Raw genomic sequence first — 18,576 nt, 5'->3', positions numbered from 1 at the left:
CTAAAGTTACTCTTTTTTTTTTTTTTTTAGAATTTTTTAATATTTATTTTTTTTGGTTATCGGCGGACACAACATCTTTGTTTATATGTGGTGCTGAGGATCGAACCCGGGCCGCACGCATGCCAGGCGAGCGCACTACTGCTTGAGCCACATTCCCAGCCCTCTAAAGTTACTCTTAATAAAACAAATATCCGGGGCTGGGGATGTGGCTGGCATGCACGGGGCGCTGGGTTCGATCCTCAGCACCACATAAAAAATAAAAATAAAGATGTTATACCCACCAAAAACTAAAATAAATAAATATATATATAAAATAAAACAAATATCCCTGACTATATTAGGTATTTCTTATTGTAGTTTATGGAAAGAGGTAAAATATTTGACCCTTTGTTTTTTCTCATTTATTATTGGCACTTCAAATTTCCATTTTTGTGATCTCAGTTTTTAGTGCCCTAAATACAGTTCACTCATATTCTCAAGCTGTTCTTCAGATTTGCAAGGAAATGAGAAACATAAGTTATTCCCTTTTTGCTTTCCTTTCTTTCTTAAGGGAGAGAATAAAAATACAGATCTCTCTTTCATCTGGAACTATAATGATGTCTAAAAGTTATTTTTTAATTCTTTATACCATTGTTACTATCTTAATACTAACCTGTGATGGTCTCACAGTTCTGTATTCTGATATTATTTTTTTATTACTTATATTCACTACATAGGTGTTATTTTCCTTGTTGTGTATTAATTTGTCAAATAAGTCTTTTAACTTCTTAAACACAAATTCTAGTCTTTAGCTATGTGTACAAAATTTGAGTACATAATTGCCAGACTTGTTCATTTTAGCAGTTCCTAGAAACATCTCTTAAAATACCCAGTATTGAAAATGTAAAAACTCTATATTCAACTAATTTCTTTTTGTTTTTAAAATATTTTTATTAGTTATTGATGGACCATTATTTATTTATTTGCTTATGTGGTGCTGAGAATCAAACCCAGTGCCTCACATGTGCTAGGCAAGCGTTCTATCCCTGAGCCACAGTCCAGCTCCATTTTTTTTTCTTTTTTATGGTACATTATGATTGTACATAAGAGTAGGATTCATTATGCCATATTTTGCCATTCCTATTTAGTAGATGTTCAACATTTTTTCATATATATATAAACCATTTGTCTTTCTTCTTTTGAGAAATGTCTGTTTAGTTCTTTTCCCATTTGAGGTTTTTTTAGTGTAAGTTATTTGAACTCTATCTATTCTGGATATTAATCCCCTATTTTGTAGGTTGTCTTTTCATGCTCTTGTTTCCTTTGCTAAATGGAAAGTTTTATAACTTGATGCCATCCCTCTTATTGATTCTTGGTTTTATTTCTTCCATTTTAGGAGTTTTGTTAAGGAAATTGATACTTGTACCAATATGTTGAGGTGTTCAGTCTATATTTTCTTCTAGCAGTTGCAGTTTCCTAGATTTTTGATCCACTTTGAGAAATGAGTTAAATTCTCTCCTTAGTCTGTATATTAGACATTTCACCATAAGGTGTTTTGGAGAGGATCTTTTTTGATCTTGCCTATTTGGAGTTCTTGTATGCCTCTTGTATTTGGATTTCCATCCTATTTCTAGAATTTGGAAATTTTTCTAGTTTTATTTCATTGAAAAGATTGTGCATTCCTTTAGTTTTTATTTCAGAGCCTTCATCTACCCAAGTGATTCTTAAATTTAGTTTCTTGGTATATATCTCAGGTTTCTTGAATATTCTGGTCTTGTCAATTTATTTTCAGGATTATATATACTTTGTCTACAGGGCCTGAAAATCTGTTTTCGAAGTTGTCTAATCTATTAGTGATACTTTCCATCAAATTTTTAATTTAATTTATTGAGCCTTTTATTTCCAGGATTTCCATTTGGTTCTTTTTTAGAATTGCTATTTCTTGATTGAAATAGTCTTTCCCTTCCTGAATTTTCTCTAATTTTACTCATTACCTCTTACTGTAATTTGTTGAACATTTTAACTGTGATTTTCCAACATTCATTCTATGCTATTTCTTCCACTACAGTGTCAGCAGAATTAGCTGTTGAAGTGTGGGCAGTTTGGGGTGGTTTCTTCCCTTGCTTTTTAATATTACTTATTTGTCTACCCATCTATTGAGATGATATTCTTTTATGCCAGGGACTATTTTTATGAGCTGCTTTTTCTTACTAGCCCTGGGCTGGGGGAATATCAAGGTATTAATACTTAAACTCAATGTGTGTCCTCTGCTGTTTTCAGTATCAGAAGCCCTGAACTCTATTTACTACAGTCTCTTCAGAGCAAAACCACGTACTCATCAGTCTTATGTAAAAGAAAAAAACTTGTTGATACTGTTCTCCACAGTTTCTCTAATCCAGCTATAAACTTCTAGTAAAGTTCTCTTGGTCAGCTGTTCTTCACTGCTTCCTTTCTGTGCCATGGAGAGATCAGGAATCACCCATTAGCTCTGTTCCACCATCTTACTCCTCCCCTAAAGATATTTTAATGATGTATTAGAAGCAATTCCTACTTTCAGAAGGCTTTTGTTCCTTTTTATAAATTCTACCTCTGAATATGCTTTGTTCTTCCAGGCTCTACTACCTTAATTCAATCCCTCATATATTCTCTAGTTGATTACTGCAGAAACTTCCTGTTTTGTCTTAGTAACCTCAGTTTCACCCTCTCTCCAATCTAGGCTCTGTTTCAGTAATTCTAAACTGTATATGTGTTCATCAGAAACCCTTATGAAACTTTATGTAACTACTTTATTCCTCTCAGATACTATTCTGAAAATAGTTGGTATAACCCCTATAGAAGATTGTTTGCCTATGTTTATCAAAATTGAAAGTGCACATACACTTCCTCTGAGCTTTCATAGTACTAGGAAATTAGACTACAAATATATACTTGAATGTATGTATAAAGGTGTAGTTACAGATATAACATTTTTATTAAATTTAAAACTTGAAATAATCCAAATGTTCTTGAATTAAACACAGGTTAAATAAGTAGGATAGTTTTGATTCTCTGCAATTCTGTATAGCTATGAATAAAATAATGAGGTAGATGTTTCTTATATTGTAATATTCTATGTGAGAAGAGATTTACTGATATATTGAATGAAAAGTGCAAGGAAGAGATCAGTATTTATAATTTCAAAGGGTGATGAGAAGATCTTTAGTATATCTAATTCACAGATTATTTCTGGGATGAGATATAAACTGTTAACCAGGGCTTTCTCAATGGAAAACTAGAGATCTATAGTGGTCAAGAAACTTGATTTGAATTGTATACCATTCTATATTATATATTTTACCATGTAATCTGATGTTGATGCTTTTAGATTTAAAAATCCATTGTTTTACAGTGAACAATTGGAAAATGAAATTTTATAAAATGTGTCATTTACAATATCTACAGACACATGAAATACTTAGGTATAAAACTAGCAAAATAGGCTCTGGGGTTGTGGCTCAGGTAGAGTGCCTGTCTGGCACATTTGAGGCACTATGTTTGATCCTCAGCATCACATAAAAATAAATAAAATAAAGGTATTGTGTCCACCTACAACTAAAAAAAATTTTTAAATATGTGCATAATCTATATGATTAAACCTACAAATCATTAATAAAAGAAATAAGAAAATGAAAATTATGTTTATTAATTGGAAGATTCAGGGTTGTTACTGTCAGTTCTCTCCAAACTGATCTGTAGATTTAACAGTTCTAGTTAAAATCCGAGTAGAATTTTTTGTAGAAACTGACAACTTGACTATAATATCGTATGGAAAATATTCATATGGAAAAGCAAAAGAGCTAAAAGAATTTTAAAAGCACAGAGGAGATACACACTTCTTGATTTCAGGACTGTAAACCCTAATCAAGATGATATAGTATTAAAGAAAGAATAGATAGCTGGGTGCAGTGGTGCATGCCTATAATCTCAGCTGCTCGGGAGGCTGAGGCATGAGCATCTCAGCAACTTACTGAGGCCATAAGCAGCTTGGCAAGATCCTGTCTCTAAATAAAATATTTTTTAAAAGGCTGGGAATATAACATTACTCAGTAGTTAAAAACCACTGGGTTCAATCCCCCAATACCAAAAAAAAAAAAGAAAGAAACTATAGATATATATACATTGAAAGAGCAGGATAAAGAGTCCAGAATTAGAGTCCTGTGTACATACATGGTCAATTGATTTTGTTTCTTTCCACAGATACCAAAGCATTTCTTTAGAAAAACAATAATCTTTCACAAAAATGTGTAGGAAAAAATCCATATTCATACTATATACAAAAATTAATTCAGCCAGGCACTGTGGAACATACTTATAATCCCTGCTATTTGGAAGGCTGAGACAGAATGACTGGAGCCTAGGAATTCAGGATCATTCTGGGCAACATAGTGAGACCTGATATTTAAACAAAAAATCCCAAAACAGATTATAGACCTAAATGTAAAACCTGGTACTATAAAACTTCTAGCAGAAAACATGAGAAAAATCTTTGTGACCTTGTTTTAATCAAGAAATTAGCTAATACCAAAAACAGAAAAAAAAATACATTAATCTTCATTAAAATTAAAAACTAAAAGAGAATCAAAATCAAACACAGGCCAATTGCTGGTGAATATTTATAAATCCCATATCTGATAAAGAACTTTTATACAAAAATAGAAAGATTTCTCAAAATTCAATAGTAATAAAAACAACCCAGTATTTTAAAAATGAACAAAAGAATTGAACAGATAATACCAAAAATGAATGGCAAATAAGCACATGAAAAGAAACATCATTGGAGAAATATAGGTTAAAACCACAGTGGGATACCATTACAAATCTATTAGAAGGGCTAAAGAAGAAATTTAAAAATCTGATATTACCAGATACTTGTGAGGGTAAAAAGCAATTAGAACTCATATGGGGTCAGAAAATAGGTTTTCAGATACAGGGAAGAGGCTGACTATAAAAGGATCTGGGAATTTGAGGAGTGATCAATCTGTTTTATATCATGATTACTTTGCTGATTACATGACTATGGGTTTGTATAAGTGATACATTAAATTGTTTTTGATTGAAAAAATAAGAGAGTGATTGTTTCTTATCTGATAAAGATTTTTTCAAAGTCAGACCAGTGTGTATTTCTAGGCTTAGAAAACCCCAGAAAGTAATACAACCTGAAAAACAAAAGAAAACTATCACATAGTAGAAATTTCAGAACCAAGGAAAGTTTGATATAATTTTTATTACAGAGGTACAAAACTCAGTTATGTAATGATTGCAAAAAAATATTTAAAATAAACTAAGAATGGAAGTTGTTAAACTATTTCTTGAACGAATTTTCAGGGATGGAGGATGAACATTTGTAATCAAAAAAAAAAAATCTCTATGGTTCGTCCTTTAGAGGGATGGGTAAGGTGAAGTATAATTGATCTCTCAGACTACATGTAGCATGACACCATTTTTTAAAAGCTCAAAAACTATCAGTTAAACAGTATATCATCTATTGGTATGTGTAAGTGATATATGTGATTAAGAAAAAAAGACTTTTTTAAGAGCAAGGGCAATTATATACATGAAATTTAATAGAATGGTTAACCAGGACATGAGAAATGGGAAAATGCTCATAGGTTAGAAGCAAAGTTACTGGTATTAGAGCTGGGGGTGATATAATACATTTTTGAAAACTACTACTTTTTGCTGTTATAGTATTTTTTTTCAAAACATCTAATCTTAGCACTCTGCTGTCAAGGATCTCTCTGAATTTTAATAGCATCCAGATTTCTTTTGTCCTAGAAAGGTGACACTATTGTGTGTGTGTGTGTGTGTGTGTGTGTGTGTGTGTGTTTTCTCTTAAAAGTAAAAGGAGATACTGTTATTAGTTGCTCTAAAACATAAGCATAAACTAGAATGTATGTTCACTTTCCTGTAAGGTCCTCTGTGACCTGCTTTCTTCTCATTCTTTTTTTTGTTTGTTTGTTTATACTTAAGCCTTATTGTGTTCAGTTTATCAAAGCATTCTTTGAAATTTCCTCTTTTTTTGCAAGATTAAATCTTTAACCCTTTTCTTTCAGATTTAGTATAGAGGGCTTGGGGGTGAAGCTCAGTGTTACAACAAGCACTAGGTCCTGGGTTCAATCCACCCCTACACACACACACACACACACAAACTATTAACAGATGTTTGCCTGTCTAGGAATATTTTCCTAATGTTATTTATTTATTTATTTATTGGCATGAGGATTGAACCCAGGATGCTCTATCACTGAGCTACAACTCCAGCCCTTTAAAAAAAAATTTTTTTTTTTTTAATTTTGAGACAAGATTATGTAAAATTGCTGAGGTCCTCACTAAGTTGCTGAGGTTGGCCTTGAGCTTTCAGTCTTCCTGCCTCAGCCTTCTAAGTCTGGGATTACAGGCATATACCTCTGTACCTGGCCTGTTTTCACTTTTACTTACTATCCAGTATGTGAGCCTCTCTTCTTTCCCCTCAACACCTGATCCGTATGTGTCTACTTTATCTGACCAGTTATTAAATTATAGTAATTGCTATTTGTCTTCTCATTAAATCATGAATTAAATCAGAGCTTAAACTCTGAGTTAATAGCTGTTTGAAAAATAATGTGTGGTTAGATACTGTTTTATATTTTTTCATTTTAGTATTTTTTGTATGGCTACTATGGTATATCATTTTGAAATTTTTGTTTGCTTTTCTTTTCCCCTACTACTTCTTACGGAACTAGAGACTGAACCCAAGGATATTCTACCACTGAGCTGCATCCCCAGCCCTTTTTCATTTTGAGACAGACTCTTGCTAAATTGCCTAGACTGACTTTACACTTGTGATACTCCTGCCTCACCTTTCCAAATATTTGGGATTACTTACATGTGCTACTATAGCTGGCCATTTTGTTTTTCAAATGCTAGTTATTTTATGTTTTCTTAAATTTATATATCACATCATTATCTGTATGGGTCTATAAAAAATCACTTTTTCTAACACTTTGCCTTTTTTTGTTGTGTTTTTAAACTTAGGTTTAAATTTTTTAACTGATCCATAAAGTCATAAAAGTTGTATATGTTAAAGAGGTAACAATTAATGTTTCTATACATATGTAGGTTTTATAATATTTAAGTTAGATATATCTGTCTCCTCAAACACCTTTTCTTTATAGTGAAAACTCTAAATATACTTTACTTCAGCTTTTTGAAATGTATAGTTCATTGTCATTGTGTGTACTCAGCCTGGGGCTTTTAGTTCTGGGTTGGTTTAAAAAAAAAAAAGCATGAGATCTTGTTAGTTTTAAGGGGATTTTTTTTTTTTTCCTGTCTTTGGTTGGGTTTTGTTTGGTTGGTTGGTTGGGTTTTTTGTTTTTTGGGTTTTGGTTTTTTTTCCTGTTACCAGGGATTGAACCCAGGAGTGCTTAACCACTGAGCCACATCCTTAGTTCTTTTCATTTTTTTAGTTTGATACAGGGTCTCACTAAGTTGCTGAGGCTGGCTTTGAACTTGAGATCCTCCTGCCTCAGCCTTCTTAGCTACTGGGATTATAGGCATGTGGCCACATTTTAAGTATATACCACACTATATTGTTAACTATGAGCACAGTGATGTTGTATATTGGATCTTTAGTTTCACTCTAATTTATAGAATTTTTTTGTATTATTCTTTATGTCATTTGTTGCAGTATTTTTTCACTAAGAATATTAATTATATATATCATTATGTTATCCATGTGTTTTTTATTTCTGTGAAATCAGAATTACCAGTTGGTTTCTGTTTGTTTTTGTTTTTGTTCTCATGTTTACTTTGGAAACCTTTCCAAGGTAGAGAGAGGAGGAAAAGGGGAAATATGTGGGAATGATACATATTCATAACTATAATGCACCAGTATATGGAAAAATTAAAACTTTTCCAAATCATTTAAATACTTATTAATAGTCTTATTTTTATACTTCCCCTCACTCCCGCCAGTACTGGGAATCAAACCCAGGAGTTGGTACATGCTAGGCAAGCACCCTACCACTAAACTATATCCCCAGCCTTATTTTATTATATCTAAACCTTTCAGATTTATTTGCATGAATCTTTTGAAGTAAATATTGTCTCAAAATTATGGATATGCCCTACTTCCATCCTTTTATGTGATGCTGTTTCCAAAAAATATCATTATTATTTTAACAGGTTAGGTGTAATGTATGTTCTCCACAACTGTGTTAATTCTCAGCTTTCACAGATATCAATAGTAAGACTCAGATCACTGAGATTGGAAATATCAAGATCTTTCTTAAATATTGTTTACAGCATGTTTGGGGAGAAGAGAATAATGCTATGAACCCTTTATAAGTAGGCCTGAGGTTGAATAATGTATACTGTTGGTCTAGTATCCTTTCCAAACCTCCTTTTGGACATTAGTAGAGAGAGAGATTAAGAAAGGAATGTATATTTACACTGCACTTATTGTCAGCATATTTTTCTTCATATCCTTCCTTGCTTCAGGTGCTTGGAATTTATACATAAACTTGGTAGTAATATCTTAGAGTCCTGAATTATCAAGGATTAAAGTGCATTAACCCATTATGTAGCCATTCTTTGGGAAGGCTTTTAATTCTTAAATGACAGAAGTTAAACTTGTACTCCCTGAATTTTTTATGCTTCTAAACATTTTATTTATTTAATTTTATCGTATAGTATGTCTGCTAGTGCTAGTAATATATTAGTACCTTAGATAGGAGTTAGGAATATTTCTTCTTTACTAAATTATTTGTTACTTTATCTCACATGATTTGTATCAGTGCTGTGCTTTTCTTAACATTTCTTCAAGAAAAATGTAACTGATTTTTGCCCTTTTGTTTATTATTATTTTTAATTACATATAATAGGATTGACTTTTTTCCATTTTATGTACAGTCTTGTGAATTTTAATATTTGTGTAGATTTGTAAAGTCACCACCCCAGTAAGAATAAAGAACAGTTTCACCAGTTCTGCATACTATCCCTTTATAGTCATATGCTTTCTCCACCTGCAACTCCTGGACACCAGTGGTCTGTTTTTCATTATTATAGTTTTTTTCAGATAAGTTTTTTCCAGATAAGTGGAATCACACAGTGTGTAGCCCTTTAGAGCATAATGTCTTCATTGAAGATAATGCTTTTGAGATTAATCAAAGTTGTGAATCAAACTTCTTTTTACTACTGAATAATATTACACTTTTTACTACTCAGTTTCTTTTTATTGCTTCAAAGTTGTGAATCAAACTTCTTTTTACTACTGAATAATATTGCACTTTTTACTACTCAGTTTCTTCTTATTGCTGATTAATATTACTCTGTTTGGATACATCACAGGTTGTTTTATCCATTCACTCACTGAAAGATATTTGTGTTGTTTCCAGCTTTTGGCTTTCACAACTAAGGCTGTCATTAACATTTGTGTACAGATTTTTGTTTGAACTTAAGTTTCCATTCCTTTAAAGTAAATGTCCATGTGTATAATAATGAGGTCTTGCTCTAAGTATATGTTTAATTTTATTTGAAACTGCCATATCAGTTTTCAGAGTGGCTGTGTTATTCTGCATTACTCCCAGCAGTGTATGAGAGATCCAGTTGTTCTGCATCCTTGTCGGTGTTTGATAATATCAGTAATTTTAACATTAGCCATCCTGCTAGTTATATAATAGTGTCTCACTGTGTTTTTAACAGATAATTTATTTCCCTAATGGTAATGATGTTAAACACCTTTTTCATGTTCCTATTTGCCAGTTTTATATCCTCTTTGGTGAGGCCATATTGATTATTTTATTTGCATCTAAAGGACCTTTTCAAAGTGGACATTGTCACTTATGTTAGTAGTCTAACAATGATAGTAATATTGCATATCATTAACAGACTAGCATTTAGTCCTCTCTTCTGTCATGTACATGTCCACTAATTTTCCTTCTCCTAAGGTCTCTTGCAAGCAGAAAACAAAGAATCCAAATTTATCCACTGTTGTGGATAACACATATAGATAACATACATGTACAAATGCATATATGTTACATGTATATAATAATTTTTCCTTACAATTGTCCATAGTCTCAATTCAGACTTAATTTTCTATGTAAGTTCGTTTTTCTAAACTTAATTACTCCAGAAACTTATTTCTCAGTATTATTTACATTAGTAACAGTTCATCTTCAGGATATATGATATCAGTAACTGAAAGCTGATTGATTCTCAATGGTTCAATCTGCTAATCACATATAAAAAGCTGTAGTTCCTTTAAAGACATAAAGTCAAGGAAATTTAGATGAATTTAAAGAGGATAATTTTATATTAGTTAATATGGTACTAGCTTTAGTAATAGATTAACCTCATAATCTCAGTGGTTAACACAGTAGAAATTTATTTCTCACCCCCATAACCATTAGGGAAAGTAGGTAGTTGCTGCTTCACTTAGTCATTCAGAAATTGACTTTTTCTGGGGCACTGGTATCATGCTGGGGGGTGGGAAGAGGGCAAGATACAAAAGATACTCCTGCTTCTTAATTTACCAAAAATGTGCAGTGAACATTAGTGTTTCCTCCCATGAACAACATTTCCTCATGGAAATATGAAGACAGAGAAATGGGGTTGAAAGAAATTCTTAGTCATCAGACTAATGGTGCTATTTGAAGACCCTCCTTAGGGTCAGAACAATGTTAATCGAGACAAAAACAGAAGAGGAGGGTAGTGATCGTAGGTTAAAACAGTTTCTTTTGGCTTTTTCAGTTTCTCATTGCTAGTCCTTCTTGTTTTGTCTGTGCTCCAAAAATGATGAAGTTACTGAATAAAGGCTTCTGGACAAGTTAGGATAACATTGCTGGTGCAGAGGATAAATATCAAAATGACTGATAGTGAAGCTTGATGGAATAGTTCTGAATTTTCTTTTGACATTTGATATTATGTAACTATGATATTACATAATGGTACTGTGAGAAAGCAAAATGCTTTTCAGGCAATGAGAGCAAGCTTTTTAATTTAAAATAATGCAGTGGAGCTTCTTTAAAAGTAAACAACCTGGGCACAATGGCTCACACAACCTAGCGACTTGGGAGGCTGAGACAAGAGTATTGTGTAAAACATTAAAATGTGAATTCTCTATTTGAAAATAGGTATTAGAGTAAGCAGGTGCCTTTTTCCATAAGCACCATCAAGAAACTTCTATAGAATTATAAAAATAAAAGGAAAGAAATTTACACTGGTAGAGATTAGAATAAATGATATAACCAAAATTAAGCAATTCTTCAACATTATTTTGTAGATTTTAATTTCCCATTTATTGCTATTGTCACTCTTCTAGTAATTTAATAATCGATGTTTCAAACTCAGGAGAACTGTTTAAGGGGAGAGTTTCTTTTAGTTTTTGTTTTGTTGTTATTTGTTTGTTTTACAGTGTTGGGAATCCAATCCAGGACATTATGCATACTAGGAAAGCACTCTACCACTAAACTACACAACTGCTAAATTGAGAGTTTTTTTGTTTGTTTTGTTTTGTTTTTTTAAATTTTGCCTTTTGCTTCCACAAAAACCCCTTTACAATTGTATTTGGGATTGTAAGTGACAGCTTATCAAAAGGGTCTCAGAAACCATTAGGTGTACTGTCTTTGAACATCTTCTAAGTATACCAAGGTGATTTATTTAACACTAATCTTTACAGTGTGTCCATAGTCTTGTTTCTGCATTTTGATATGAATGAGTTATGTTAATTATGTTTATTGAAACCCTGACATTGTCTCATCTGGTCACTGCTGCACTCCTGTAATCACAGCCACTTGGGAAGCTGAGGCAAGAGGAATTGTAAGTTCGAGGCCAGCCTGGGTATTTAGCAAGACCCTGTCTCAAAATAAAAAGGTACTGGGATTCAATGCCCAGTACTGGAGCAGGAAGGAGATAACTCTAATTTTTAGGAGTTATTTTCAGTGTTCAAGTGGGCACTTTGGAGATATCTTTTGCTTAAATGTTCTGAAACACAATAATTTTAAAATAAAACTAGCAAAGCTCACAACTACTTTCTGCAGCATTCCATTTATGGGATTTCTCTCTCATTCTCTACATATGTTTATTTTTATGGTTTTTAGTTTATCATATGGGGATGATGATAATAGAAACACTAAAATTAGCAAGTAAAATAATGTAATATCACTTTATGAGATACGTTTTGGTACAATAAAGGAATATCATGGATTTGAACAAAACTTCAGTAAAAATCCTTCCCAAAATGGAATTCTTTTTTATGTTATGAATCTTATTTTCCTGAATTTATTATTAGTCTCCCTAGAAAATAAGAAACAAAGACTTGAACTATACATTTCAGAGCTGAAGGAATTCAGATGCCAATAATAAATTTTTTTTTAAAAGGCAGCCATGGGCCGGCTGGGGTCGTGGCTCAGTCGTAGAGCACTTGCCTAGCATGCATGAGGCACTGAGTTCGATCCCCAACACCACATAAAAAAACTAAATAAACAAAATAAAGGTATTGTGTCCATCTACAACTAAAAATATTTTTTTAAAAAAGGGCAGCCACAGGCTGAGGTTGGAGCTCAGTGGTAGAGCGCTTGTGCAGCATGTGTGAGGCACTGGGTTCGATTCTCGGCACCACATATAAATAAATAAAACAAAGGTCCATCAACAACTAAAAAATTATTTTTTAAAAAAGGCAGTCATCAGGCTGGGATTGTGGCTCAGCGGTAGAGCACTCACCTAGCACGGGTGGGACCCAGGTTCGATTCTCGGCACCACGTAAAAATAAAGGCATTGTGTTGTGTGTATCTACAAAAAAGATATTCTCTCTCTCTCTCTCTCTCTCTCTCTCTCTCTCTCTCTCTCTCTCTCTCTCTCTCTCTCAAAAAAAAAAAAAGGTAGCCATCTTCATTGTAATTAAAGAAATGTAAATTAAAACCTCACTAAGATCCTATTCATACAAAATAGAATCACCAAATATCACACACCTGATTATATCAAGTTTTGATGAAAATGTGGAGCCTCAATTAACTAGTAATAACTACTACATATAATCATTTTGGATACAGTTTGGTAACGTCTAATAAAGTTAAATCAATCCAATTTCTAGAACAATGGTTCTCAAATTATGGTTATGGGATCACCCTTAGGGGTCTCCAGGGGAGGTCCTGATGTCAAAACTATTTGCATAGTAAGATAAGATATTACTTCCTTTTATTCATTTTCATTCTCTCAGCTATTTAGGGAAATATTGGTATTATAACAGAATATCCATATTTATCTACAAAAGATACTAAAATATGTGTTCTTATTTCAACTACTTCATATACTTCAGATTTTCTTCATATACTTCAATCAAAACAATATATTACAAAAGAGAGTGCAGAAGCAGATAGGAAAATTCATTTTTCTATTAGAGCAGACTAAAGAGATTTGCAAAATCTGTCACTCAATAAAATTTTGTGTTTTATAAATTTCAGCACATTTTTGAGGTTGGGGTTATAAAGCTCAGTGGAGAGCGCTTGCCTAGCATGTGTGAGGCAATGGGTTCAATCCTCAGCACCACATAAAAATAAATAAGTTAATTAATGTATTATGCCCATCTACAACTAAAAATAAAAAATTTAGTGCATTTTTTCAGAAAAATTATTAAAATATAGTCAATATTTTTATATTTGAATTCAAAGTATTTTATGATTTTTAAAAAAATTTTCTAATATGGTACTATTCATAGATATATCTCAAATAACAACAACCTTTTTGGGTCCTTAGTAATTAAAGAGTGTAACAAGATCCTGAGAACAAAAACTGACAACCTCTAAAATCAGAGAGAGAAATCATAGACTTATGTACTTACAATATACTGATTGCTGGATAAATCAAAATAACTTACTCATAGGAAAAGATAAAGATGATATTGGGGTGAAATGCTAACAGTGTTCTATTTCTTGATCTAGAGTTTAGTTACACAAATATTTTTACTTTATATTTATTTAGTAAGCTTAATATTTGTTTTACACATCTTTGGTATAAATATTACTTTTCACATTAAAAACACTTTTAAAAAGAATAAGTAGAATATTTCAGTTTCAAAATTTGGATAATAGTAATTTCATACATTTTATATTTGTGTTTTAACATGTTATTTGGGTTCATATTATCAAGATATATTCTCCTCTGGCACATGCTTGTAACAACTTGGGAGGCTGAGGCAAGTGGATTGCAAGTTCAAAGCCAGCTTCAGCAACTTAGCAGGGCCCTATCTCAAAATAAAAATAAAGAAGTGGGACTGAAGATGTAACTCAGTGGTAAAGTGCCCCTGGGTTAAATTACCAGTACTCCCCTTTGCCCCACATAAAAAGATATTCTATTTTTATTCTCTAGGTAAATGTGTTGGTTTATCTTTTGTTTAACTCATATTTTATCCATTCTGTAAAAATTGGAATTGAACTCTATTTTATTATAAATAAAAATCATTGTAAGTATTATTCTCCTAGTACTGTGAAAACATAAATTGTCTAATTTGTTTGAATTTTTTATTGAATAATTTTTTTTCATTTTATACAGATAGTTGTACAAGCACTGCAATGTTCCCATTATTCGATTCTTTGGCAGTTGGTGAAAATTACTGATGGTTCTCCTTCCAAAGTAAGTAACAGTTTCTATAGGCAGAAAGGTTATTATTATTATTATTATAATCTTGCTTAACTCATGATTAAATAATTTATCAGTTATATAAATTATTATAATCTTCAATAAAAATACAATAATTTATTGTTACCAGTTCTTGCTTTATGAGTATTTATCTTTACCTTTTTAGAAAATATCCAGTCTTCAAGCATTAGACACAATTTACATATATGCAAACATAAGCCCACACAACACACAATTAAAATACTTTTAAAAAAATAACTGGTAGACGCAAGAGCTCTATAGGTGACATGCTATAAGGAAGAACAAATAGTGAAAGGTAAGTGTAGCTTTTGATTCTGGCTGTTTGGCAGCTATGAGTTCAAAGCAAATAGCTCTCTTTTAAGTGAAAAACAATTTAAAATGTTAGATACTTTTGTTTAGTCTATTCATAATTATGCAAAACTAAAAGGAAAATATGCCACAGATTAAGTGTAATTGAGAATCAAAGAAAATTTTAAAAGTACTGAAGCCTTTATTTTACGCTGAGGATCTTTAATACAGAAAATGCACAACATCCTTCCCAGGTAGTATGTCTAGTAGATGGCCACAAATCTCTGACAAAATCAAGAAATAGTAAAGAACTATGGCCAAGAACAAGGGTAAATAGAAATAAATGTATACCAGCTCCATTCATGAGGTGGGGGTTAAGGAAAATATCCTGTATTAATTTTTTATTGACTAAAGGTGTGGAAAGATACATTTCCCTTGAAAGTTTATAACTATGAACTAGTTTTCACTTAGGTTTTACTCTGGATTCTAACTATTTCAGTGGTTAAAAAAAAGGAAAGATAAAGATAAGAACAAGTTGAGGTTTTTATTTTAAGTGTTCTAAAGTGGTAGATTACCAAATACCTAACAGAACCAAATCTAAATCTCTTGTGAAGGAACCCGCCTTAAGGAATTTCTATAAATAAAATTTTAAGTAAACTCATAGTAAAAAAATAACTTAAAAGAAAACAAGATACCATGAATAGAACCATGAAGTGAATCAAGACAAAAAAATATTTCACACATTGTAATTACCTGATATAAATATCACAATAATTTTTTCAGTGGTTTTATGGAATGAGAGGTTTGATGTTTACATATCATCTTAACAAACGAAAGCTATTTAGCCCTAAAGATAATTGATATTTGCTATAAAACCACCAGCTTAATCTGGAGCATAATTTTCTTAGAGAAACAATTTTTTTTCTTTTTCCCTTCCTGATTAATAATTTGAGAATTTATTTGCATTTGCATCTATAAAGTAGATGTTATAATCCCATTTTATAATAAGTCATTTGAATCTCAATCTGATGCTTACTGTTAGTGCTCTTTAAATTATTGTATTAAGCTTTTAATACAACTAGTTCTGGAGGGTTTTGTTATAGATTTTATTTTTAACAAATTTTCTAAGGGCAAATTGGTTGATGCAGCTGATCACAAATTGGTAATATTTGCTAATCATTAAATTATGTTACATAGGTAGATTTCATTTCATCATTCTTTATGCCTACAGACATTTAGATGGGAAGTTATTTTGATTTCAAATGTCAGAGTTGTAATGCCAGTTAAAGTATATGGAGGAATTAGTAATGATGCACCTGAAACTCTATCCCTTTATTCCCCTTTAATGTTTTCCTTAATTTTAAATGTAATATAATAGATATTAGCATATTTATAAATGTTAACATTTGTAATGTCATTTGGAAATAACCTTTTTTTCAACAAAATAACTTTATATAATATTTTTATTACATGAAGTTATTTTGTTGAAAAAAAAGATTAAAATTGAATGAGTCATTTAGCTAGTGAGGAAGCAAGCCAGGTGACCATCATGGTTTGGTTCCCTAGTCATTAGTACATTTACAGAAACTCATTTAAAATTCTGTAGAAGTCATCTCTATTATTAACTAATAAGTTATGCTGATAGGTTTTTGGTATAAATTACAAGGTTTTCATAAAATTTCACTCTTTTGAGCACATGCTTGTTGTAACAAAGAAAGAAAAAAGGGAAAGAGAAACAAAACTACCAAGTTACATCACCTATGGATTTCCACTTTTAGTTTTGATGTGCTTTGTTTCCATAGTTTTTATTGGCACGTAATAAGATGTAGGGGATTTTTAGTTCTATTTCTTACATATATTTCTAATCATACTAAAATCATATTTATAATTTTGCGTCTCTTAAATTAACATTTTCTTTAGGTAAGAAAATTATTATACAAAATATTTTAATGTAATATTGTACATACATCAATAATCTACATTATAGTTTATTTTGCCACTCTCCTCTTGAATGGTTTTAAACATTTTTATTAAATAAAGTTAACGCCATGATGGGTATTCTGGCTAAAATTTTGTTCTGCATTTTCCTTATCTTATATTCTTAAAAAGTGGAATTGCCTTGTCGACAGTTATACGTATGTTGAACATTCTTTATGCATTACTGCCAAATTGCTTTTTAGAGAGTGCTTATAAAATTTATTTTTCTTCTGTATTGTCAGGAATACGATCAATCAGAAGATTATGAATGGTAGTTATATTTGAAGCTTGATTTCAAGATATAATTTAACTCAACAGTAAAAATTTTATGAAATAAAGTATATGTGTAGACTATTATCAAGAACAGCATTAGACCTTTATTTGAAATGGAATTGAACTGGGTTTTACCAATGGGCATTTCCTCTTATAATTTCCAGAGTTGAAGCTGAACAGGTCATGTTCAGTATATTTTGCTCCAGTGCCCCCTAGTGCTAGTCCTATAGAAATGGCCTTCAATTTCTTTTCTATAGCAGAAAGAATCTTCTTTCAGTTCCTCTGGACATATACAAAGACATTTAAAAGGCAAGGTAAACAGAGGGCTAAAGACCCTATCTCTTTGTTTGCCCTAAATATCTAGAATTTATCCTCAATTTTTTTTCCTTTTGAGAAAAGCTGTCCTGCTTTCTGTAGTCTTAAAATTATGATATTCTACCTTACTTTATTCTGCATATTTCTGTTCTGGACTACAGTAGGGAGGGTCTGGGGCAGGCAAACATCCCTGCCTTCTGAATCAGGAACTTATTCCTAAAAGAAGTCAACATTTCCTACATAACTGCAGGTGAAATTATTAGAGGTATAGTAACTACAAAATTTGTTCATCACCATCTTGACTAGAGTTGTACTCCACAAATTCCAATTTTCATCTCCAAACAAACTAAAGAGAAGGAGTAAGGGTGAAGGTGCGACTGGTGGTGGCCAAATCCCTTCAATCTTGGTTTTCTTTCCACAGACATACTTTCCTAGAAATGAGCTCAAATGAATAAAAACCTGTGGGCTGCTTTCTCTCATTCCTTCTCTTCAATGTAGCAGTGAACAATAAAGAAATAGCTCAACTAGGTCCTTGCCCAGAATTTCTATGAGAACATCTCTTCTGTCTGCAGAGTTAACTGACTTGAGGTGAAGGGAATGGAGCCAAGGATGACAAATAAAACTATCCCTATAAGAACAAATTTTCACTAGTATATAACCATTTTATTTCACTTTTTTTATTCCAGAATACTTCCCTGCCACCTTCTGTTTCTTAAGAATTCTATCTTCATTAACTATTCAGTTAGTTTTAAGGCTTTCCTTTTGGTCTTTCCATGACTCCAGAGTTGTTCTTTAAAAGAGATGTTTCTGTTAATATATCTCCAATCAAAATTGCTTAATTGATCTAAAAAGGTTAGGGGAGAAAGAACTAGATCTTATTTAGTACCATTTCTTGTTCAGCTCAGAATTTTTTTTTAAGCTAGAATACAGAAATAACTGACTATTCATAGTAAGTTCTAACTTCAAAATTTTATCCAATTCTAACATTTTAAAATTCTCTACCAGAAATAAATGTATTCATCTTAGAAAGGTAGAAGCTTAAAAATCATTGTTTCAACATTTTATTAA

General features: G+C 31.7%; 1 protein-coding gene across 9 annotated transcripts in view; it reads left to right on the top strand.

Annotated features, from left to right (window-relative positions):
• The window catches only part of Stag1 (STAG1 cohesin complex component), a 360,462-nt gene that overhangs the window by 297,781 nt on the left and 44,105 nt on the right, over nucleotides 1-18,576 (top strand). For all 9 annotated transcript variants that reach the window (XM_040269835.2, XM_005327048.4, XM_078043362.1 and 6 more), the window contains one exon: nucleotides 14,548-14,628. In XM_040269835.2, coding sequence (XP_040125769.1) covers nucleotides 14,548-14,628 — 81 coding nt within the window. The remainder of the gene's footprint in view (nucleotides 1-14,547; nucleotides 14,629-18,576) is intronic.

Source organism: Ictidomys tridecemlineatus, chromosome 3 (assembly GCF_052094955.1).
Source record: "Ictidomys tridecemlineatus isolate mIctTri1 chromosome 3, mIctTri1.hap1, whole genome shotgun sequence".
Lineage (NCBI taxonomy): Eukaryota > Metazoa > Chordata > Mammalia > Rodentia > Sciuridae > Ictidomys > Ictidomys tridecemlineatus.
The sequence above is the reverse complement of the archived record's forward strand: the minus strand, read 5'-3'. Positions and strand labels throughout refer to the sequence as shown.